The sequence below is a fragment of the Octopus sinensis genome, linkage group LG13 (assembly GCF_006345805.1).
Source record: "Octopus sinensis linkage group LG13, ASM634580v1, whole genome shotgun sequence".
In the NCBI taxonomy this organism is placed as follows: domain Eukaryota; kingdom Metazoa; phylum Mollusca; class Cephalopoda; order Octopoda; family Octopodidae; genus Octopus; species Octopus sinensis.
The window spans coordinates 71,428,982-71,455,653 of NC_043009.1; the positions used below are offsets into that span (position 1 = coordinate 71,428,982).

Consider the following 26,672-nt stretch of genomic DNA (forward strand, 5'->3'; position numbering starts at 1 on the left):
ACCTGTCATATACTGAGGTTGAGTCAACTAATTTCTTAGGGAATCAGTATTCATCTAAATCTGATCCAATGGAATAACTCGGTTTCTCGAGACGTCTCCGTGTCAGAGTGTTCCAAGCTGATCAGGACGAGTCAGTCGGTAGAGACCATTTGTGGCATAACTATACATGGATTCCCAGGGAATAAATCTGAAATGAGGAGGGCCACAATGTCACCTCCTGCGACCGTCGATCCTCTTTTCGACACTGTCCGTATTCTCCATCCATGAGGAGACGCAACATCCCTTAGTGAACTCTCCAGAGTTGGACACTACTTTCTTCCATTTCTTCTCCATTCCAAAAAAACTCCCATTTTCCTATTTTAGCTTTTTTTTTAATGTTAAAATTAGGCAAAAGATTAGCAACTTCGAACATTAGATGATATGTTTTGTTAATTAATTTTAGCAGAACCGTTTAAGATACCTTGTGGTATTTGTTCCCGCCCTCTGCACTGTAACTTCAAATCCCTCTCAGATCAGTTTTGTCTTTCGTCTTTTCAGGGTCAATAAATAATGCCACAATCAAACTCTGGGATCCAGTCTCCCTTTGGATTCTACTCGCAATTTAAAGGTTTCACTTTGTCGCGACGATCTCTTGATCTCAGAATCGCGTTAAAGACGCAGATGACTATGGAATACTCAGCCGCAAGCGTTAATTTCACGAGTAAGAATTTAGCTGGTTAAACAACAGGTCATTGTACAGACCAACGAAGAATATACCAATTCTGTTTAGGTTCGCAATTAAAATCTTTATTTTCATCCTTTTATGGATTAAAACAAATCATCGTCCAAGAGTTCGAATTGCCTTCACCGACAATTGCCAAACCTCGGGCTGTGATCTTGCTTCTGCACATTAAACCAATATTGTTACCAGCAAAGAAGCTTCTACTTGCTAGAAACTGTAGCCAAATCTCCACCAAACCACACCTTTCCGTCTTTAAAAAAGAGGGCGGGGATACATTGGATAATGTGCTTCTTAATGCAGAAAGAAACGAGTTGGTCATGGCTAGAATGTCATTTGATCATAGGTCTGGTTATCATTGTTTTGTATCAACAAGATACGCCCCCCCCCTCGAGAGCGCATGCGACTGTATTAAAATGTAAATTTTATTTTCTTTTGGTGCTAAGGAGACCAGGATCCAAGGAAACTGGTCGATCTCTTTGGGGTTAAATTTGTCGAATCTTTTTTCCTTGAATGTAAATATTTTTTTAAATACCAAGACTCAGAGCGTCACGAATAGAGAACAACTACAAAAAAGGATTTTCCGTTTTCCTCTCACTACTCCCATTGTGAAGCGCACATGTAGCCAAAATACAGCAACAATGTTCCACATAAAAAACAAGAAGCAGCCGGCTAAGTACCACCACAGCAACCCGTGACAATAACAGCAACAACGAAATCCTGTCTCACCAAAACAACCTTTACCATAGTAACGTATTCCCGTAAGCGTGACAACGCCGTTGCTGCCAGCAACCGCCAACTCGAAAACGGTCTAACAATAACCAACAGCACCACAACTGCCAAAGAGACATCACCACCGATGGCATTAACAGGAACAACACCACAAACCATAAAAAGGTATCGTTAGAGAGTTAAGCCAACAGAATTTTTCGCGAACACAGCTCAGAATCACAGAAAGACTTGAGCCGCAGAATTTACGAACAAAAATCAATCCTCAAAAAAACAGAAAAAAACTGAAAGAAGCAATGTTCTCAGAGGTACCAAGTTAACGTTGGTGAATAAAAGATTTACTGTAGCTTTGGCGTTTTGAATCAGAGTATTGAAACGTTAACCCAAGGATAGGCACAAAGGAGTCTGGAGTCCGTGGGGAAAGAATAAACAATTTCGTTACAAAACACAATCGATTTGGTTTAATTACTGTCAGATTCGGATCTGAATTCAAAGCGAGAAAACATTTGATGAGTTTGTCCTTGTCTCATCAGATATGAGCAAGTGAATTTGAAGGAAAAGGTGGTGGGTGTGCTACCAGAATTCAATATCTGGTGGCAGTTGTCTTCTATGATGAAGATGAGACATCCCAGAGGTTCACAGGGGTACCAAGAAAACTGGTCAAGTATGGGTATGCAGCTTATCAATCCAGATTGACCAAGAGCTCAAAGCCATTCCTGATGTAATCAATGAGACAGGTGGAAATAGCACCAGTCTCACAGTGTCAGTACACAAAGGTATCGCGTTTGAGGCTCAACCAAACATCGAAGATTTTCTGCCCACAGAAGAGGGCATTTGAAAGAAGACCCACAATATTATCAACACCACAGTCTAATTAAAAAGATGACACCTAGAAAAATTATCTCCATAAGAAGGGTGAGAAAGAGAGAAAATGGCAAAACCAATCTGTCCTCACAAAAGTCTGGGAAGTTTGATGGCCGTGAGCTCTGCCATTCCTTCTCTGAGGTTCTTCCAATAATAGGGGAACCTCTGCATGGTTGCACGTTCTGCAAGAAACAGTTAACAAGAAGCCTAGAGCTTGCCCACATAGTACCAACTTCCATGGATCCTACCAAAGAGCTAGTCAGGATTTTGATACATAAATAAGCAAGAATGGTATCAATCCTTTGCCATCTCACAATCGTTTTAGAGAGAGAGGAACTACCCCAGTACTAGACGACAGGTATTTCATTTATTGACTTCAAAATGAAAAAGAAGGCCAAGTAGACCTTGACAGATTTGAAGTCAGAGTGCAAAGAACCAGAACTGATCCTTAAAAATATTTTTCTCCCCAATGCTCTGAGAACCCTGAAAAATTTTCCTCAACTTTACATCTTACAATCTTTGGAATAAAAAAGGAAAGTAAGTGGTACAATGAATGGTGTTGTCTTGGATACACTATACCTGAAAACATGAAAGAGAAAGCATGGCTAACAAAGGTTGAACAAACTCGAGTTAAACAACAACAAACAAACAACTCTGAATTCAGGATGAAATTATCAGAGCAAGTCCAAGCAGAAAATACAAGACGAAAGATTCAAAGAGAAAGTTTGTAAAGCTCATTAGTGAGTGAGGGCAATGTCTTTGCTGACTGGCCTAGATTTTAAGGACAGATCAGCTGGCAACCTGTTACATGAAAACTGGTTAATATTTTACAGCTGGTTTTTTACTACTGAAATAGCAAATAATTAACTAGTCAGCTGAAGCAAACAAGATAAAGCTGTAGTAGTAGTAGTAGCAGCAGCAGCAGCAGCATTGATTTCTGAGAAAGAGACGTGGCTTCATAACGGTGGGGGGAAAGTATGTTCACTTGTTATTTCATCAACCCTCAAAATGAGAAGCAAAGCTGATCCAGGCGAGATTTGAACTCAGAATGTAAAGAGGTGTGATTAAAATTACATACAGCATTTTTCCCACCACCATTAATGTGGTTACAATAATGATTTATTTTGTTATGTCATGATAATAATACTTTCTAATTCTGGCACAGAGCCAGCAATTTTGGGAGAGTGAGGTACATTGATCACCCCCAGTGCACAACTGGTACTTATTTTATCACCCACCTTCATCCCTCACCAAAAAACAGGATGAAGGACAAAAGCATTGGGGCATGATAGTCTTGTGATCTGAGATGATTAGGAGGTCCCTGCAAAGCCCTGCTGTTGCAGATCCCTTAAAGGCTCACCACAGGTATTATGTACCAGTGATTCACATTCAGCACCAATATTCTTTTTGTTCTCTGATCCTTTTGGCCACATAGGATAGCATTAACCTACAAACAGGCACTTGGGAACCAGCCCCACCTACCTTCTCATTTATCACTAAACATGTCTATTACCCATCAAGGAAGTACAGAGCAGTCGTAGTCACTCTAACTGCATTTTTCCAAGAATACATATGAAAACCTTTCATCTTTTTGATAATGGACAAAAATCCATGACTTTGCTCAGCCCTTCCCACATTAAATCCTCACCTAAAAACACAGTCTTCCTTGATATATCCCTTTCCCCTTCACCAGAAGCTGGTTTATCTTCAATAACTTGCCACAATCGGAAGCGACAAAAGCCAAACAGCTGTTGCTAGCTTTATTCCTGTTTAGACTCAGGCTTTCATCAGGGATTCTTGTTTATTTGTTTTTCTTGATTTTTTTCAATGTGTAACTATAAATATTTCTGCCCTAAACTGTCTCTCAGTGTCTGGTTTTGTACTTAAAACTTGCAATGGAAGAAGGCATTAATATGTTTTTGCCATTGTAATTGTTACCACTGTCAACAGGTGCCACCACCCTCTGGCACCACACACGTGGCCAGTTTGAAACACAAATGGTTGGCATTAAACTAATCTTGAACATTCTTCCACCTCAAAAAATAAGATGGACCTTTACATAATGCAAAAGATTTTCTTAAACTTTTCTCAATGAAAATGAGGAGCTTTAAAAGAAAAAAAATCTTATCCTAAATGAATCTGGGCTAAAATATGTTTTGTTTTCTCAGAAACTTCAAATCCCTTCCACCATCTTGCCCCTCTTCTGTTTAACCAGCATTTCTCTATGCTTGCATAAATCAGACGGAATCCTTGAGGCAGATTTTCTAAGGACATATGCCCTTACTGTTGCCAACGTTCACATCTTCCCTCATGGCCAGACTTTTGTTGACCGAGACCTGGAGACAAGGAACATTACTCGTGCAACACTGATGCAAGCCAAAAGCATTATAACAATGTTATGCAAACCCAGTCGCAGCATGGCACTCACAGAGCTGTGCCAGTCAATAACAAAGATTATTGAACTCAGGACATAAAGGACAAAATGCTGCTAACCATTCTGCCAGCGTACCACCTTAATAGTAGTAGTAGTAGCAGCAGCAGCAATAACAATAAATAATAATAATAATAATAATAATAATAATAATATAATAATAATAATAATAATGATGATGATGATGATAATGATAATAATAATAATAATAATAATAATAATAACTGTTTCTTTTATTGCCATCAGGATGACAGATGTTCAAATTTGGAAAAAAAAACAAAAGCAAAAAAAAACTAATTCTGCTTTAGAAAAATAAAACTGGATTGATTTTTGTTAGAAAATATAGAAAGTAGAATTATCACCTGTTGGAATTAATTGGCAAAGGTAGTGATGGTCATCATAACAGTTGTGGTGGGAGACAGGAATCAGGGGACAAAGACAGACAGGTGAGGGTCAAACAAGGAAAAAAGAAATAAGGAAAACATTATCAACAAATATGATAGTGGCTATTAATTTTTTTGGTTTTCTTTTTTACAATTAAATTTTTTAATAGACCACTATTTTTTATTTTTATTTTTTTTTTATATTTTGGAAATGATATTTTTTATGAATTCAAACAGGAGACAACAAAATGTAGACGAAAAAAAAAAAACTGTTTTCAATGTGCAAATCCTGTAAAAGCTTCATTAGAAAAATACAGAATGCGTGCTTGATTTGTTTTTCCCCCACTTTTCACAGCAGCCTGATTTGAAAGAAGTAGCCAACACTAGCATACCTAGCAAACCCTGTTTCGGAGGTTTTCTTCTGCTTACTTGAACAGGAAACTGAAAAAGACAGCGGAAAAACAGATAATGCTTTGTACATCATTATTATTATTATCCTCGTTACTAGAGCAGAGAGCTGGCAGAATCGTTAGCAGGTTGGGCGAAACGCTTAGCAGTCTTTTGTCTGCAGCTACATTCTGAATTCAAATTCCGCCAAGGTTGACGTTGCAGTTCATTCTTTCAGGCTCGATAAATTAAGTACCAGTTGAACACTGGGGTCAATACAGTTCTTTATTTAAGAGATGAGGAATTATTTACATTATTTACAATTCACAGATATTTGTCCTCATCTTGTTTGTTGTTAACACAACGTTTTGGCTGATAGACCCTCCAGCCTTCATCAGAATATGCCACAGGCATATGGCGTAGTGGTTAAGAGTGTGGGATACTAACCCCAAGATTCTGAGTTCGATTCCAGGCAGTGACCTGAATAATAATAATAATAATAATAATAACATTGAAAAATACCTTAGGAATGAGAACCCAGGTTTGAAATTTCCCCAAGACACCTGATGAAGGCTGGAGGGTATATCAGCCGAAACATGTTAACAACAAACAGGATGAGGACAAATATCCGTCAAACGTAAGTAATGTACTGGGGTCAATGTAATTAATTTATCCCCTCCCCCAAAATTGCTGCCCTTGAGGCAAAATTTGAAACCATTATTATTATTATTACTGGTGATACTTCTTTATAATCTAACCTTCCACCTGGCACACAGCCACTTCCCTTGGCGTCACCCCTTCTCTCAGCTGAGAGGTCTTTGTCTTGCAAGCTACTTGGTGACCCCACTGGGGCTGGTGCCAAATGAAAGGCACCCAGTACCCTCTGTAAAGTGGTTGGTGTTAGGAAGGGCATCCAGTCTCATAGAGAGTATACCAAAACAGACAACTGGATCATGGCATGGTTCTCCGGCTGGCCAGCTCCTGTCTAACCATCCAATGCCAGCTGGCATGGAAAATGGACATCACATGATGATTACTCATAACCCTCAGTCAATCAGACACTGCAATAGGTGAAACATTCACTTTAGCTTTTTATAGAAGATTAGTGGAGGAAAAGTGTGATGACATTCTTGGAGAGACCTTAGGAATGGAAGAAGATCAACAGGCTGCTGCTTTCCCGAGACCAATGGATAATTTCCAAAACCCTCTGGCCTGGCAGTGCAACCATGGAGCTTTGTCTGTTTGAGGTAAACTTTACATGCATGGAAGTGCTGTCGACTGAGCATGTCTGAGACGCACGCAGGATGATGAGACAGTCTTGTATGCACTCGTCCAGTGCCCGAGCATTGCTGACCAACGGGTTTATGTCGAACAACTGCTGTCACGTGTGGGATGGATCCAGCTCTCAACTGAATCCATCGTGAAGATCATTTCCACCACCTTACTTTAACCGGGAAGGAAAGCCTGTTTTTATATGCCTGGTGGTCATGGCGAAAGAGGTTGTATTGAGGACGAGATTGAAGGGGTTGAAGACAAAAGCTTTTCTCTTTGGCCAATCCCTGATGAACTTGAAAAGGAAAATAAGGGTCAAGAGGGAAGTGTTGTGTTCTGGCCAGTTTGCTGAAAGGTGGATGAAAGTGGCGAGAATGGGCCTTGCCCTGAGCATACGCCTGTAGTTGGAAAAAAAGGAAAGGAAAAGAGGCACTTGCTCCAAAAGTCAGGGTATCCATGGTTTTTTTATGGGGTTTTTCCAAGAGCAGCCCTCAAACGTCTCCTCCTTATTGAGGAATACACATTATTGATTTTCTTTGTTTTTGATTAATTTTGCTGGTCTTGTTTACATGCAAAACCTTCACAACAACACACACATCTTTTGTTTTGTCCTGTTCTGTCCATGTTTTTCTTAAGGTAAACCCTTGAGGTTAATAAAGAAATCATTATTATTATTATTTTACAAGTGGTACTTATTGTATTGAGCCCAGGAGGATGAAAGGCAAAGCTGATCTCAGCAGAATTTGAACTATGAATGTGAAGCCAGAAAAAATTCTACAAAGCATCTTGTGTGGTGTGCTAACAATTTTGCCAGCTCGTGATCTTTAATAAAATTCCTAATAAGAATAATCCTGTTTTGTAAACACCATCTGCCACAGTTTGGCTGCTAAATCAATATCTTCATAATAAACTGGAGGCTTTTTATAAGAAGCAACAATCAATAATTTTGGTGAGGGAGAAAAGAAATGCAATGTAATGACGTTCCATTTCTTCATTAATTATATTAAATACCACTTATTATATTACCTTGTCTTTTATTATGGACCCTCAACTCATGAAATGATTATAGGGGCAGCATTGTAACGTGTGGCATGTAAACCTATCAGAGCCTATCCTACTCTATGTCTAGTTGGGATGGAATTCTCCAACAGAGAAAGAATGCAAGGATCAACCCTTAAACAGCTTTTATTTAGTGACCAGCCAAAAGGATGAAAGGCAAAGTGACCTCTGAGCAGGGAACCAGAACAAATACTGCCAGGCATTCTACCCTAGACAAGAGTGACAAGAGCTGCCAGCCTGTCGTCTGGAACGTAAGGAGATTCCACCAAACATAAACTATCATTCCAGATTGCCAGGAACTTGATCCTACAGTAACCCCTACACCTTAATTATATACTGAATCACAAACTAAAAAGGGGACTCATTGCATGGGCACTCAATCTGCTGAAAGTAGCAGCCAAATCTCCCTTAAATTACAACTGAAAAGAAAGGACATATTTGAAGAAAAATATTGCCTGGGTTACTGAAAATAAAAGATGAGATGGCCATGGATGGAACACCTTTCAATACAGGCCTACTCAATCAGAGTTGAGCAACAACATATTGTAATATATTTAATGGTTATAAAACAAACAATGCCGTAATTGTACTGCAGGAAATATTAGTGGCCTTTGAGATTATCTACATTTTATTTAGCAGATAATATCTAAGGATTTATTTCCGACACCTGCATTTTTTTTTTTATTATTGTCTGAAAAGTCATTGTGAGACAAAAGCAGTTTCTTCAATTTATCAACAAAGAAAACTGTAAGGTTCCATACGAGCTGCACGTCCTGTTTGCAGCATTGGTCATGTAGCAGACAAAGACATCTTGAACCAGTTCAAGGTAATAACCATAAATCAAGGTTTTATAGCAGTTTCACAGCTGTTTTAAAAGCCAAGATGCACGAGTGTCAGGTGTGCAACTAATTAAAAGCACAGGTGATTTATCTGTTTTTGCATATCAAGGTAAAGGTGATGCATTAGATAGAAATATTTACAGAGGTATCAAATGGTTGGATCAGGTGATGAAAGTTACAGAGAGGGTCATAGCCCAACTAATTAAGGAGAGAGTTAGCCTAGATGAGATGCAGTTTGGTTTTGTGCCAGGGAGAAGCACCACTGATGCTATATTTCTGGTAAGGTAGTGGCAGGAGAAATACATAGCGAAAGATAAACCTTTGTACTTGGCTTTTGTTGACTTGGAGAAAGTTTTTGACAGGGTGCCCCAATCCCTTATCTGATGGTCAATGTTGAAACTAGGGATTGATGAGTGGTTGGTGAGAGCCATACAAGCCTTGTACAGGGACACTACCAGTAAGGTGAGTGTGGGCAAAAAGTACAGTGAAGAATTCAGGGTACAAGTAGGGGTTCACCAAGGATTGGTCCTAAGCCCCCTCTTGTTCATTGAAGTCATCCAGGCAATAATGGAGGAATTCAAGACTGGGAGCTCCTTTATGCTGATAATCTTGTTCTTATAGCTGAATCACTACCTGGACTAGAGAAGACATTTCAAGTATGGAAGCAAGATTTAGAATCAAAGGGCCTCAGAGTTAATCTAGCAAAAACCAAAGTCTTAGTATGTAGAAAGGTAGACAAATCACAAATGCCTTCAGGTAAGAGGACCTTGTTCAATATGTAGAAAAGGCAGAGGTAGAAAGTGCATAAGATGCACCCAGTGTAAGCTTTGGACACATAAAAGGTGCAGCAACATTAGAGGAAGGCTAACAGGGAAACCAGCTTTTATATGTGGAAGATGCACAGGTACAATAAATGCTGAAAAGGTGAAGAAAATAGACTATCAACTGCTGGGGTGGCCGAGTTAGTAGTGGAGGTGGATGCTCCAAGAGCATGTCTGTGAGAATAAGATTAGGCTGGGAAAAGTTCAGACATCCCTGCTGGCAACAAAGAGCCTCTCTCTCAGAGTGAAAGGCAGATTGTATGATGCCTGTTACGCTACATGGACGTGAAACATGAGCTGTGACAGCCAAGGACATGTGTAGGCTTGAAAGAAATGAAGCCAATATGCTTCACTGGATGTGTAATGTCAGTGCGCATGTTTGACTGAGTGTCAGCATCTTGAGAGAAAAGTTGGGCATAAGAAGCATCAGATGTGGTGTGCAAGAGAGACGAATGCACTGGTATTGTCATGTGATGCCTATGGACAGCTGTGTAAAGAAGTGATGATCCCTAACTGTTGAGAGAACTTGTGGTAGAGGTAGACCCAGGAAAACATGGAATAAGGTGGTGAAGCATCATCTATGAATTTTGGGCCTCACAGAGGCAATGACTAGTGACCAAGACCTTTGGCAATATGCTGTGCTTGAGAAAAACACCTGCCAAGCCAAGTGAAATGGCAGTTGTGGCTGATGCAGGGGTCATGTAACCGGCACTTTTTGAAAGTGGTTGAGCTCCTTTCAAATGTTGGGCTTCACAGAGGGAATCACTGAGACTTTTGGCAATATGTTGTGCTTGAGAAGAAGCCAAGTAAAATTGCAGTCGTGGCAGATACTGGTGTCACGCAAATGGCACCTGTGCCAGTGGAATTTAAAAGCACCCATTACACTCTTAGAGTGCTTGGTGTTAGGAAAGGCATCCATGCCAAAACAGAGTGGAGTCTGGTGCAGCCTTCCAGCTTGCCAGCCCTTGTCAAACTGTCCAACCCATGGACAATGGACATATGATGATGATGAAAGCTGTCCAGTTTTACTCAATTTAATGAACCCAATATGCAGATAAGCTGGTCTTTGTATGGCAGTGTTTTGGTATTTGACTCTCTACCTCGCTGCCACAGAATTCACAATCTTGTCTTCATGTGAGGGAATTCGATTTTGGTATTCTAAAGCACAAAATTGAACAGCAATTCATAACTTGATTCAATTCAACAATGAACCCCAGCCTTCTCTCATTCACCCAATTCTTATCTGTTCTACAAGACAAGGACGGTGCAGAAGCCTAGTACTTTACTTGTTGCACAGTGTATTGACAAGGTGAAAAAAACCAGAGGCCCTTACCCACCTAAGCTCAAGCTAATCTCCAAGAGATCTTGTGAAGGTTATCAGATCATATCGTTCCTCTTAACCCAACCATTCAAAAGATGTTGAAGCATCAACATTCTATGTAGCCATGTCAACGGTGACCAAACCAAGACATGGTTTAGCTCAGCTCACCAGTACACATGTACTAAGTTAAAGTCAAGGGGTCACTTGTTACGAGGCCATGCTTGCTGATGAGTGACACCTGTCCTGTACAGTGCTGTTACTAGATGGGAATTTCATCTAACAAAACGAACTTTTAACTGCCATATCTCCCTTCTACAACTTGTTTTATTTTCTCTTCTTCTTCTTCAAAGATTGTCTCATCCTCATTCTGTGCTCAGCAATATGGTCCTAACAGTCATCAACCTGCTCCATTTTGTGCTAAATACAAAACTACTTTGGCCCTGCACTTTACCTCAGACTTTCAGAAGTTTCTGCTTCAAACAATAAGGACATTTTCCCTGCAGACTTCACAACATAGAACTTGTTTCCAAACCTTAAATGCAGGGTGAGGTGAGAACAGATCACAGCTGTCATCATTCTGTATATCACAAGATTGTGTTTAATTACTTCCTCTTGACTACCTTAATTCTATTCAATTTACTGATAATATACATACACCATCATACCAAATCTGTTGGCCTCCCATTAGATTTTGCTCTCCTCTCAGGTGTCTGGCTGAAGTAACTCACTCTTTACATCCATTTGCTTCTGGTCGAATATGTCAACTACCTCAGCAGACCCACTTTTCATTGTGCCAACACTGAGGAAGGCAAACCAGAAATTTAAAAGCTCTTCAGATGACTTGGTTTCACAATAAAAAAATTAAAAAAACTCAAAGACATAAAACAATTGCCAATAGAGAGATACACCTGACCATATTTACCTTTAGCTTAAGTAAAAACATGAAGTGCTACGTACCTATAAGGATAACCATGATACTTGGAACGGAAAATGGATAGCAATAAACTGAAAAAGAAGGCCACACAGCCTACTCCTACCAATGCCATAACTGAAAAATAGAAGAGATACAGTTCTTAGAAATGGTAAGAGCAAAATATATTTAGAGAACCAATATTTACATAGAATTACTTTGATATTACATTCAAATAAATATCTTTGCCATTAGAGTAAGTTCATGTTTCTTTCATATTCAGCAGAAAATAGTTCACTCTTTCTGTTTATTCATAGAAACGGATAAATTTAAGATGTTAGATTATTCCTACAATGGGAGATCTCTCTCTCACACACACACTCTTCCTTTGTTTCTGGTACGAGAAGTTAGTTCTTTCTGTTTCACAGCACAGACTTAACATCATAGTCTTGTAATAATTCACAGCTCATATTGAGCACTTTGGGAGAAATATACCATGCTAAGATTATAATGCACCCTAGATGTGTGTGTGTGTGTGTGTGTGTGTGTGTGTGCACGCGTGTGCGCATGTGTGTGCGCACACGTGTGTGGGCATGCACATACTTCTGGACAAATGAAAAAGGATATTTTTTTTACAGATTTCAGTCAATCGACTGTAGCATAGCTGAAGCCATACCATCTGGGTACAATCCATTGTACCCTTCTGGGGTACAATCAATTAGATCAGCCTCAAAAGATTGAAAGACAGGGTGAACTTGGATCGGATTTGACATAATAGACATTATAACTGATAAGCCACAGTTTCAAATTGAACCCTATTAAACACCAGGTATTAAATAAACAATAATTTCCCAGTAGAAAATAACAACGATGCTACAAAGAGCAATCAGTGGGACACATGTCTATGTTTCCATGGTAGCACCATATTTTCCCATTGAGCAAGACTTGGCTGCAGTTTCAGCGATTTCTGTTGCTTTGTTGTTTTTCATGAAATACGATCCACATTAAAACAAATGTTTTGTTTTGTTTTTGTTTTTTTTGTTCAGATATAAATGGGAGATAACTTTGGACAGGTTCCTACAAGACTGACTGTCAACGTCACCATCAGCAGATGCTGTGTTGCCATACTTTCTGATTTGGCAGCAAACAGTCTGCCATGTAAAATATACAAAAAATGTGTGAGAGCAGAGAAAGAGAGAGAGAGAGAGAGAGAGAGACTGGCTTTAAAGATGAAAGAACAATTCTGAACTGTCATCTGCAGAATAAATAATATATGGAACTTAAGACTAATTAATGTGTGTGTGCACGCATCTACAGAAAATTAAGTGCCTTGCTCAAGAACACAACACCTAGACTGAGCAATAGGTTGCATCCTCTAGCAAGGGGCTGCAAGTCCAGTCTGCTCAGCTAGAAATGAGTCCCAGTCCAAGAGATCTCTCTCTCTCTCTCTTCTTCTTCTTCTTCCAGTTGTTACATCCTCCTCCACGTTAAAGCTCAGTGGGCAAAAGCATGGTCCATGCCACGGGCCATATTTGCTATAGAGTGACAGCTATGGCTTTTGGTCATACACACACAACTCATTGATTGATTGATTGAATGTCATATGATGAAACACCAGTGTTCTGGATGCCCTGCCCCACCATCCATGCCTTTAAAAACCCACAATTTTCTTTGAGATGTTTCCCTGAGACAAACTATTATAGTTTATACTATTCCATGTTTGTATACAAAGCATGTTACAGACTCCAACAATTTAATCAGAACCGGTTGAATAAACAAAAAACATTTTAATGTTTGTCTAAATAAATATTTCTAACATTAATACAAGACCATAAATGATAAACTTAGGTGAGCTTTGTGGCCAGAGTTGGTACTGAGCTGGACTCAATACTCTGCTGGTAATGTTTCCTTAACTCCAGAGAAGATTAAAGAGGTAAAGACAACCTTGGAAGGATTTGAACATCAAAGAATGTCATCACACAATTCACCACCTGTTGATTGATCTGAAGAAATATTTAAAAGAAAAAAAAACTAAGATTTTACTTACTTTTTTTCTTGCCTGGATCACCTTTTAAATTATTAGCTTCATTAAGTAGAATGAAACCTATCACAACAGCAGCATCTGAGACGAAGTTAAGGGTTTCAACACGAAGGAAATGTTACACAAATTGCAAAGTTTTGAACCAAGTAATGGAATTGTGATAAAGAAACACACACACACACACACAGAGGTTTAGTAGAACAATGAGGGGAAGAGAAGTCAATACACGAGTATATTTTTAATTTTTCTGACAATTAAGATATATTACATATATACACACACATATACACCTGTATGCATGCAGGTGTACATGTATTCATTTATTCTGATCTAAGGCTTCCTTCTCTCACTACTCTGAGTTTCACATTTACATTTCGCAATTCGAAATTTTCAGCTCACACACACACACACACACAGCATCTCAACCGAAAGTTCAAATGCCTGCTTTTGTAGAGTCTAAAAGTATAGCAAACTGCTTCTAGGCAGAAAAGTGATGTATCCGACAAAGACGAGTGATACAGGTTGACCAGATGATAATTGGTTAATGAGAGAGAGACGTTAAGTAAATGTTATAAGCAAAAAGAAAACCACAAATATTTCATTGAAATATGGACACAACCTTTCTTCAATTCACATTGACCCTTGATTTGCCTTTCAATATTTCCCCCATGATCCTTGATGTTTTATTCTACAATTAGAATTAACAATAAAGTCACTAAGCAGCTTTATTGATGGGAGCTAATGACTAAATGCCTATAAAGACCACAAGAATAGAGAGCAGAGGTGGGTAAACCACATCAAACCAGAAACACTATAAGAACTGTTAACTTGTACCAAACTGGATTGTTTGTAGGTGAGAAAACAACCGAAGAACCAAGAAGCAATGAGTTGGGTGTCATCTTTGGAATGACTGTGTTGTGCGTGTGAGAGCAGAGTTCACCTGGCATCCCTTTTAGGCCACAAACACAGCCATGAACTAACCAACGACACAAACACTTCTCAGTTCTAAATAGACTCCGGCCTCAATCAAAGACAATAAAGTTCTAAAGCAATAAAATAAACAACAATTTTCTCAAGAAACATTAAAAACCCATTTGCTAGGTTTTTCTTAGCTGTATGTTGTTATTGTTTTTTCTTATAGTTTTTATTGCTTTTGTCATCACTACAACAACAACAATTTGTTTTATTTACTGCAAGGACAAGAACAACAATAACAAATTACAAAAAGTCTTCCTTTTTGTTTCCCTCAGTCCTGAATGAAATAAACAACACAACAATAATAAAAAAAAACTCTGCTGCTGCTCTCAGGCATTGGACAGTGGCAATGCTGGAGCATTTGGTTGTCTGGGTTCCAGGCCTATCTTCTGCACGAATTAACTCACTGGTCTACAAAGAAAGCTGCAGCTAAATTTTCTGTCTTTTGTCTATTTAAGTAATAAGAAAACTAATCTATATTCTTTTATCTTCTTGCTTTCAGTTGTTTTATTTCTTTCCTTGGCTCATGTTTTTATTTTTGAAATTGTCTCCATATCAAAGAAAGCAACATAACTAAACACTGCACTCTATTTCATCTGGTTGCTCTACCAATTCCGTAATTTAACTTTGATATAACTTTGGAGATAAAAGAAGTTATACATGACATAGTCAACCCCAGGGTTTGATTTTATGAGGGGATTTTTTGAGAAGGGGGGGTAGTGAATGGAAGATAAAGTTGTCCCCAGTGACATTTGAACTTTGAATGTAAAACAAATGAACAGCTCAAAGCAATTTTACTGGTGCTCTACCGATCCTGTTTCCAAACCATTCCCAACCCCATGACCTGAAAATAAAACCTGATGGGTGAAACGCACATTGGTTTCATATTCTGGCACAAGACCAGCAATTTGGGGGTGAGCTAAGCTGATTACATTGACCCCCAGCACTCACCTGGTACTAATTTTATTGACCCCCCGCCACAAAAGATGAAAGGCAAAGTCAACCTCGTCAGAATTTGAACCCAGAACGTAAAAACAGAGGAAATGGTGCCAAGTATTTTGCCCAGTTCACTGCCTTAGATAAAAAAAAAAAATTTCTTCAAACAGAAATAATAATTAGAACAAATACCTGCTAATTGATGTTAATGTGGATTGTTGAAAAATTAAGTGAAGTTGATAATTTGCTTGACAAATAAAGAAAAAGGAATGATTTAGTGTAAGTTGGAGTATGTGTGTGGGGTGGAGGGGAGGAGCAATTATTTGGAGAGGAAACAAGAAAAAAAATAGCATGTGCACACCCACCCACGCACACACTGCTGCTGTCCAAATTGAAAAATGACAGCATTATTACAAAGTTTATTACTCCTAGCAGTATTACAAAGTGGCCATGACCCAAATGATTCACAAACGACCCATAGAGTCAGATGAGCAGCACACCACTCTAAGTAGTACAAAACTGGGTGCTCTGATGGCAGTGGAGCGTTTGTCCTAGGAACAATACTTTTACAACATCATGCAAGCCTACACATACACAAATATGAAAATTAGCTCTATATTTGGTCACTTGATTGGCAAGAAAGAACAACCAAATCTACATCAAATCACACCCCATCATCTTAGGAAAGGACACACTCATTCATATGGTTCTAAGTTCCCTGCTCAAAGGAAAATGATAGGATGGTCACAATTGGAATGCCGTTGATCTTAAATGTGTTTGATCAAAGCTGGCCTGGGGCTAAACAATAATAGATATGCATTCAAACCTACTTGTAATGCTAAGATTCAAAATAAGATCAGATATTACACAATAACCCTAGCCCTACCAAGCACTAAGTGACCAACCAATTATCTTAAGAATACTAAACAAGCCAATAACGGTAACTAAGAGCTATAGAGGAATTCTAGTCCCCCAATGAACCTGCTTCTCTTTTCTGGCACAAAGTCCTGCTTTCGTGTCTAATTTCGTGTAATTCAACTTTAAAGTGAAATGCTTTGCTGCACACAAAGGCTGTCAGAGCTGATCCCAGGTTTGACAAACTCTTCTTCTTCTTCTTCTTCTAAATCCATTGCAAGGTTGGAAACCCTTCCACATTGTCAACAGCCCTCTCAGGGTCACAAGCATTTTCCCCCCTTAGCCTGTACACTTCACCTGAAGTGAAGGGCAGTGAGAACTGAGCTAGTCTTCACCTAGAGAGATTCCACTTGTGGTCTCCTTTCAATCATTGCCATCTTGAGCTAGTTTCAGCTGCTGTGCCTATTTCCTTGGTGGCTTTCTTCAGTTGTCTGTGTTCCAGGCCTATCTTCTGCACGAAATAACTCACTGGTCTACAAAGAAAGCTGCAGCTAAATTTCCTGTCTTTTGTCTATTTAAGTAATAAGAAAACTAATCTATATTCTTTTATCTTCTTGCTTTCAGTTGTTTTATTTCTTTCCTTTGCTCATGTTTTTATCTTTGAAATTGTCTCCATATCAAAGACTTACATGACATTATCACAAATCCATCTTCAAAATGCTGCTCCATGCAAACATTCTCAGATAAGAAAACATTAGAAAACAATATTTGCCATACAACTGAATACTGAATGTGAAGAAACAAGAGGAACCATGTTGGTATAATTGCTGAGAGACAAACAATGGCACAAATGTGCAAACTCTGAACTGATATTGTACAACATCAAAGAGAGAAAATGGCCAGCATTCATTTAGAAAATAAATAAAAGCAGTGCATGATAAGAAATGAAGAAGTTTTGCAAAATAATTTCTTGAAAAGGAGCAAAGCACATATGAAACATAGAGGCACAACAATGTAGAATTTGCAGAAAGTTTAAGATTTTACAAGAGAAATGCAATGAAGAGAGAATTTAAGAGGAAATTATTGACAGTCGCAATTTTAATATAGCACACACATACACAAAAGTATATACACATGCACACACACATATGTAAATACATATATCACCATCATCATTATTATCATTTTAATGACCACTTTTCTATGGCTGCATGAGGAGGACAGACTCTTTTGGAGACAGATTCTCCACAACTGGATACCTTTCCTGTTGCTAACCCTCATCATTGGTTTCCAAGAAAAATAATATTTCGCCATGACCAAACAGGTTTCCACACACAATTAGAAACAAATGATACTCTTTTTACTCCTTTCCTTGTCTCAGTCATTCGACTGCGGTCATGCTGGAGCACCACCTTTACTCAAACAAATCAAACCCAGGAATTATTCTTTGTAAGCCTAGTACTTATTCTATCGGTCTCTTTTGCTGAACTGCTAGGTTACAGGGACATAAACACACCAGCATCGGTTGTTAAGTGATGTTGAGGGGGACAACCACAGACACACATACATATAATATACCAGAGGCTTCTTTCAGTTTCCATCTACCAAGTCTGTGCACAAGGCTATAGTAGAAGACACTTACCCAAGGTGCCATGCAGTGAGACTGAACCCGGAACCATGTGGTTGGGAAGCAAGCTACTTATCACACAGCCACTCCTGCTTGCAATGACAGAGACATTCCTTTACAACTCTCAATGTCAAGGAAACAGTAACACACACACACACACACACATCCAATGGGTTTCTTCCGATTTCTCTCTACCAAATCCACTTGCAAGGTTTGGCCAGCCCAAGGTTATAGAAGAAGGCGCTTTTCCAAGGTGTCCAGCTGTGGGATTGAACCCAGAACAATGTGGTCAGGAAACAAGAGGCAAGAGTTTCATGCACTGACACTTCGTAAGTGACTTCTGCTGATTACTAATGTGTGTGTGTGCATATATATATATATATATATATATATATATATATATATATATATATAGAGAGAGAGAGAGAGAGAGAGAGAGAGAAAGAAGCCAATGTATCCAGATGTGTTTCCAAAGCAAACAATACTCTTAAACTGAATAAAACTTGCTAACAATCAATAAACAACAATTCCGTTTGTGTGAGATTTCGGTGAGACAGACCAATCCTTCAGATTTATAAACTAAGTTCAAAGAAGCGGGAAAATATATAAAAAGTAAAGTAGACACGTGGATCTTTTTCTTTTTACCCGTTCCTGTCATTAGTGTGTGGCCAGGTTGGGTTAACAGCTTTACGTGTTTTACTCAAAGATCATATCAAGCCCAGCATTTCACTCTGGTGTTTACTTCATCAATCACATAGAGTGTACCAGGCATGGCTGTGTGGTAAGAGGCTTGCTTCCCAACCACCTGGTTCTGGGTTCAGTCTAATGGTGTGGCATGTTGGGAAAGTGTCTTCTACCACAGGCTGACCAAAGCTTTGTGAGCAGATTCAATAGAAGGAAACCAAAAGAAACCCATCGTATACGTGTGTGTGTGTGTGTGTGTGTGTGTGCAAAATTATGTGTGTTTTGATGTTTGTGTTTGTCCCCCACCACTGCTTGACAACCAGTATTAGTGCGTTTATGTGCCCGAAACTTAGCAGTTTGACAAAAGAGACTGATAGAACAAGTAGCATTCTAAAACAGATAACGAGTTCTGGAGTCAAGTGATTCAACTAAAAATCCTTTCCAGGCAGTGCCCCAGCATGAGCACAGTCTAATGAGACTGAAACAAGTAAAAAACAAAGAAGACAGCCTGGCAACAGCTGAATGTCAGATGAAACAAACAAACAAGCTTTAAAACGTAATGAGTTTTGCCACTGGAGAAATGCGAGGTTAAAACTGAAATTTAACAAAGAGACAAGTCTAACCAGGGAAAGGAAGAGTTGAGGTTCAATCCATTCTGCAAATTATAGTCACCAAGTAGAAGAAGGATCAGTAAATATAGAATTATTGTCAGGAAGTAGAAGTGGCTGGGTGGTAAATAGCTTGCTCACTAACCACATGGTCCTGGATTCAGTCCCACTGAATGGCACCTTGGGCCAGTATCTTCCACTATAGCCTCAGGCTGACCAAAGCCTTGTAAGTGGATTTGGTAGATGGAAACTGAAAGAAGCCCCTTGTATATATGTGTGTGTGTGTTTGTTCCCCCACCCCACATTAACTTGACAACTGATGTCGGTGTATTTATGCCCCTGTAACTTAGCAGTTCAGCAAAAGAGACTGATAACATAAGTACTAGGCTTACAAAGTCCTGGGGTCAATTTGCTCGACTAAAGGCGGTGCTCTAGCATGGCTGCAGTCAAATGACTGAAAAAGTAAAACGGTAAGATAGAAATTATTGAAATAATTCTTCACACACAGTAATTCTTCAGATTGACAGGGAACATAAACAGGGACCTTAAAACTAGGCCATTCTCCAAATAATGATTATGCAACCAATTTCCCAGCAGTCGATCAGCAGCTACCATTTTTAATTATGTGAGGACACTTAAATTTCCAGTGATCATCATCAATGACTTTTTTGCTATCAAACCATCACAACACACAAGCACCTGTTGAGTATCGGGGTCAATGGGATCAAATAGACCCTTCCTGAACCAAAAAAGCCTTGTGCCTATAATAGAAAGGGTTTTAATGATTATTATTTCTAGTAATGGTTAAGGAGGCAAAAATTCAATTTATTAACATGTAAAAGAATCAGTAAAAAGTATTTGTTCTAACCAATGAAGAATTTCTTGAATGAAATATTTCAGCAATTTTAAAATCTTGAACAATTTTGAAATTGGGTAAAAATTTTTAGCAGCTGGACACAGGAATACAGCGGAAACCGTTAGTTTTCACATAATAAAGAAATTCATTTTACTATTGCAACAGATGTAGAATCTTTTAGGTGGTGCCATAATTAGGCTTACTCCTGTTTCAACATTTATAGCCATTATTGTCATCATCATCATCATTATTATGATTATTGAGTGAGAGAGCAGCGTATGCCATCAAAGTGATGCTGGGGTACAAATATACGAAGCCCAATATACCCATCATGACTACCTGTCTGATAAGGATACACCATATATATGCAGCATGGTGATCCCATATCAAGATAAACAGCACATAACCTTTTTTTTTAAGGTTGAATAGCCTATCTCACTCAAAAGGTCCCTGAATAAGGTTTGTTTAAGGATGAACTCGTGTTTCCAAAGGTGAATAAGTCAAACCCCAAGCAATCCCTCTCAACGCATGGCCATGATGCTCTCCACTACTTCTGCTCGTGATCAGAGGTGCACATATTGTCAGCCACCAAGGGACATGCTCAACTGGTGGAAGTCAAGCAAATCTGTGACATTGAGCAGAATATTTGCTGTAGTCCATCTTTTATACCAAAACAAAACAATGAACATGATAACACTTCCAATGAATTAAGATCAGAAGCCATGAGAGCCACTGCCTGGTACTGCATCAGGGCATTTATTATTATCATCATCATTATCCTCATCACCATCATTATCATTGTTAGTATTATTATCTTTACAATAATTACCATTATTATCAACTAAAGAGTAATTTCCAAGGGGTTTCAGGCCGCACAGCTGCAGAAGTACTGGACCCTAATTCAGAGAGAAAAATATTGTTTAAATTTCAAAACATTTTCCCTATTTGACAAAAGGTCTTTCTCCTCCCAAAAAATTCTTCACAGTTCTTGAGTTATAATGAATTTTACCAACAGAGATGACCCCTAACTTTCCCTCTTTTCGTTATCCTGACAGGTGAGGAAGGTGAGCTTCTCTTACAGGTGAGGAAGGTGTTCTTTGAACAGGCCATGCTATCTTTAAAGTGTTATGTTACCCTCTCTATTAGTAAATCATCATCAACATTTAACATCTGTTTTCCATGCTGGCATGGATCGGAGAGTTTGACAGGCGCTGACAAACTGAAGAGCTGCAACAGGCACCAACTGTCTGTTTTTGCCTTGTTTCTCAACTGGACGAGGCCCTTCCTAATGTCGTCTCTACTTTACAGACTGTATTCAGTACTTATTATATTGACTCATAAAACGATGACCTCAGCAGATTTTCAACATAAATACACATCATAACACATTTGGTCAGACATGCTCCCATTTCTCCTCAATAATTTCCAGCAGAGACACAAAGCCAAACATTTGGAGCAATGGCTAGAGACAATTACATCAAGCCAGAACTTTGTGCGTATTTTATTTTACCAATCCCAGAAGGGTGAAAAGCAAAGTTCAAATCTTTGACAAGATTTGAACTCAGAATATTGAAACTAATACCTCAAGACACTTTGTAATACTTCCGCCAATCCACTGTCCTAAGCCAATAATAATCTTCTCTCCTAAGCCTGACACTTTGGAGGAGAGGGCTAAGTCAATTACATCAACCCCACACCTCAAATGGTATTGGTTTTATATCGACCCTGAAAGGCTGAAAGGGCAGTCAACCTTGGCAGAATTTGAACTCAGAACAGAAGAGGCAGAAGAAATGCCACTGAGTGTCTGACGTGCTAACATTTCTGCCACCTTCAATAAAATGTTTCTAAAATAGGAACAAGGCCTAAAATAGGGGGGGGGTGATTACATCAACCACATCACTTAATTAAGTTCTTTATTTTATCAACCCCAGACAGGTGAAAGGTGAAAGATGACTTCAGTATCATTTGAACTCACAATGTAAAGAGTCACAACAAATGCCATGTGGTATTTTTTCCAGCACTTTAATGATTCTGCTAATCCAAATTAATAATTACAACAACAACAACAATAATGAGAAAAAATGAAGGAAAGAGTTGAAGATGTGAAGAAGAATGAACCTTGTTGGAAAGATTTAAACATAAAAGAGAATGGAAACTCGAAAGGAAGAAATGAAATTTTGATAATGAAACAAAATGGGGGGACAGGGGGGATGGAAACAAACAAACAAACAAAAATGTAAGAGCAACCGAAAAGATACAGTTAAAAAATATAATATAGGACTCTGCAACAAACTGCAGTTCAAATGATGGAACGATGAACTGCTGAAAAATAAAAGAAATTCAACAGAAGGTTCAAAATATACAAAAAAATATCAAGATATGACAAAGCAATAACTAACATGTGCCAAACAGAAGGTTAAGAGACATGCGAGGGGGGGGGTTCTTTGTCTCTCTCTTCTCCACACCATTTTTTTGTATATGGGAATAACAATCATTAGCAGAAAGCCAGATGCAAATAAAATATGAGAAAGAATATAAAGTGAAACCAAGCAAAAATGGGGTGAAAAAGATTGCAATATATGTCAATGCTGAGATGAAAAAAAAGGAAAAAGAAGAGCAGCATAACCAGTGAGAAGAAGAAGAAGAAGAAGAAGGAGAGAAAAAGAGCAAACGAGCTAAACTGGAATCAATTATGAAAACAATCAAGCAAAGAAGAAATTTTTTTTTGTCTCTTTCCTAATAATCTATTGTTGATAGAGAATGGACAAAGGATTCCTAAATCAAAGCAGATTTCAGGAACATAGAATTATAAAAACAGAAAGAAAAATATTGTTTTTCTTCCCTTTTTTCTTTTTTTTTTTTTTAAAGAAATATTTCCACAAAATGTCTCTGACTGTAGATAATTTCTTAAATTAGACAATAAAGATTTTAGCTGAAACGGTAGAAAGAACAATAAAAAGAATGGGGAAAATTATGAAAGAAAAAAAACAAAAAAAAAACGAAGGAAATCAGTCAAGTGTGGAAATGAGTGAGTTGGAAGAAAGACTAACAGATTTCATACTCTATGAACAAATTAGAATTAAGTTAACGAAGATATAAAAATAAGAAAAGGAAAACAATCAAAAATCCAGGTGAGTCAATATGTTGGTCAGGACAAAAAAAAAGTCTTTGCAGGAAGTAAAAACAGTTTTCAGTGTAAATAAGAGCAGATAGCAAACTAGTTTTCAATTAAATACATTCAGCTATTTAATTAGGAGTTAAGAACCATTCCACATGATCAAAAGATAATGCATGCTAATTCTACAGAAGTAAAACATGCAGCTCTACCCAATAAATTCAGTTTATAAAAGAAAATGTAGAAAGACTGGTGCTATGGATACCAATGCTATGTGATGCCTGAGTTTTTTCAATTATTTGAACATTTAATAACTTATCTTCAATTTTCATGCCAAACAAGGGAGAAAATTTCAAAGCTCTGGAGCAGATAACAAAAGCTGTTATAATCTCTCAAAAAATTAACTCTCAGACTAACCTGAAAAATTGAATGCTGTTGGAATATAATTTGCTTGCAACAATAAGCCACATTTTTTTAAATGTCATTTGATTCAAAATTCATGAGAGATGAGATAATGAAGGAGACGACGACGTTAACAGGCAAATGACCATCAAATCCATTTCGTGGTAAAAGATGATAAAATTCTGCTACACAGGAAGGGCTTTTGCTTACAGCTTATGTCAACTAAAAGAAGGAACAATCAAAAGAAACAAAGGGGCTGCTGCTGAGAGCAAGAATCGTCATCATCATCAATGGCTGCTTAGGAGAGAATTGCTACTGCAAGTGGTGGAGATATCTATTTATATAATCAGACCGTCCGTCCGTCAGATAAGCAGACATATGTCTTTAGACAAACAAAATCACACAAGAATGGCTTCAACCAGGGTCGACTCTGGAAATTACTGGAAAAAATAACAGGCCTCATAAGTGGTAAAAACTAGGCATTGGTGAGAGGAAGCAGAAACACACACACACACACACACACACACCCACAGCAGCTGACTTTATGGGTAGTGATGGCCATGATGCTAATAATACTCAGTCTTTCCTGTTCCAGAAACACAAAAGAAACAAAAAATCAATACTAGTAGGCAAAACAAAATAATCAATCAATTCTTTTTCACCAGAATTCTTTGTATTATTTTTTTAGAAGAAAAAAGGCAATTTAGCAAAATAGCTTTGAAACGAAGTTGGGGTGGGGGTGGAAGTGGGTAAAACATAAAAGGTTTAATTAACTCAAACAGTTATGTTGAAAATTAAATTTAAGAAAGAAACTTTAGCAATTACATTTGAATATTCTTTTTACTACATCAAAAATAATTTCATGTTTTTAAAACCTTACAAATATAATGTTATTAATACAATTAAACTCTTTTTATTTTAACATTAGCAACAAACAAACGAAAACAAGCATTTTTTTTCTCTCTCCTAAGCTTGGAACTTTTACTTTGGTTAAGTAGAGACGTTATGTCCATTCACAAAGAACATAAGCATTTTGAATGAAACGTGGAACAACTTAGAAACCAAAACTGGTTCACTGACTCATCTCAGAATCTTACAGATTCTGAGATGTTATATTGATAGGGTTTTCTTTCAGAGGTGTACACTACATTTACATTTAATTAAATATAGAAACAACAACAAAAATGTTCTTGTTTGTTTTTTTTTTAATCAAAATTAGGATTTCCTTCAAAATTAAAATTAAAACCAAAGTAAAATTAAAGAAAATTTGTTGAATAATCTACAAGACAATTTTTAAGAACCAAATCTCTAACTCAGTGAGATTTTACTTAAAATCTTTTGAGTACTAAACTAGACATAGCGAAACAGCTAATCCAGTGCTCAAGCATGAGGGGCCCCTTTGGCTGATGCTGAGATAGAAATACTTAACAAAAAATAATATTCATGAGAGTCTCGTCTAGCATTGGCTAAAAGTTCGTTAATTTCAAGAGAACAGTTGATTATATAAACCTCAGTATTTGTCTGTGTACTACAAACCCAAGGAAAATTCATCTGAGCAGGACTTGAACTCAAAACTTTGGGGAACCATAACTTTGTAGTCCAGAAGTTCATTTTGTAAGCATGCAGTGTTGGGTTCAGTCCCACAGTGCAGAACCTAAGGCGAGTGTCTTGGGAAACAAAAAGCTGCATTCAGCTCATCGTGAGTGCATGCGTGCATGCAAATGTGCATGTATGTTGATACTGCACTTGTCACCATTTCAGTGAAACAGCGATAATGTTGACATTCTTTGTTGCCCTTCTGATTGGTTGCTCTACACTCTCAAAGACCTTTGAAATATAAAAATCGTTTCTCTGAAAAACAGGTGAGGGCTGGCAGCAGGAAGGTCAGCCAGTCACATTTTCTGACCTCAAATCAATTCTCATCCAACCCATACAAGCATGGGAAACAGAGGTTAAGTGAACGAACAAAGAAAGAATGAACACAAATGGATCTCTGAGACATTGGCAGACTGAAAATTGTGGATGTGTTGAGTGATGTAAAGAAGGAAAGGAATTCTGAAGAGAGTTTCATCCTTCCAGCAATGAAAAAAATCAAATGATTAAAAGAATACACAATACAAAGTGAAACCAGAACAAGAGAATGAAAGAACCTGAAGACATTCTAGGTTGGATGCCAACAATGGATTGTCCTGACAATAAATTGTCTTTGGACAAACGAATGGCTAATGAATTGTCTCACCACCATGGACAAAGGGTTTTACTGATGTAAAGTAGTTCAGTTGGATGCAGAATTCTTTTGTTTTCTTCTTCTTCTTCTTCTTCTTTGATTACTCAGATTTATGTGACTACCTGACAGCCAACAGGTTTCACTCCCTGCTTCATAGCTGAGTTGTTAGAGATAAGAAGATCCCCCCCCCCCGCCACTGCCCTCTGTCCCAGCAGCTGTAAAAGTAAAGTGCTACAACAAAATCGTTCAACTCAATGAAAAGAAAATAATTAATTACAGCTCAGGTGAGTGTATTCACCTGATAAAAGATATCATTGATTGTATTCGATAACACAATAACAGTCGTATAACATTTTTTCTGCTTTTGTTGCCGATAATGAACAAGTATTAAAAAATAAACATTTCTTATTCAAGATAAATAACAACAATGAAAATGGTTTCTGATTAAGGTACAAGACATGTAATTTTGAGTGGAAGGGCTTTAGCCAACACCTTTAGCCAACACCCTCAACTCCAGGACTCAACTGGTACTTTATTTTATTGAGAGATGAAAGGTAAAGTCAACAAGCTGACAACAGAATTTGAACTCAGAACATAAAGAGCTGGAATCAA

At 38.0% G+C, this 26,672-nt stretch overlaps 1 protein-coding gene across 4 annotated transcripts in view; it reads right to left on the minus strand.

Annotated features, from left to right (window-relative positions):
- Positions 1-5,231: 5,231 nt before the first annotated feature.
- LOC115218365 (tumor suppressor candidate 3) overlaps positions 5,232-26,672 on the minus strand; it is an 87,922-nt gene continuing 66,481 nt past the window's right edge. The window contains exons 8-11 of one of the 4 annotated variants that reach the window (XM_036508536.1): positions 22,575-22,638; positions 13,778-13,856; positions 11,782-11,872; positions 5,232-5,566 (exon numbers count right to left, since the gene is read on the minus strand). In XM_036508536.1, the coding sequence (XP_036364429.1) occupies positions 11,782-11,872; positions 13,778-13,856; positions 22,575-22,638 (234 nt within the window). In that variant the 3' untranslated portion in view covers positions 5,232-5,566. The remainder of the gene's footprint in view (positions 5,567-11,781; positions 11,873-13,777; positions 13,857-22,574; positions 22,639-26,672) is intronic. The other 3 variants (XM_029788133.2, XM_036508535.1, XM_029788132.2) reach the window with 3 other exon arrangements.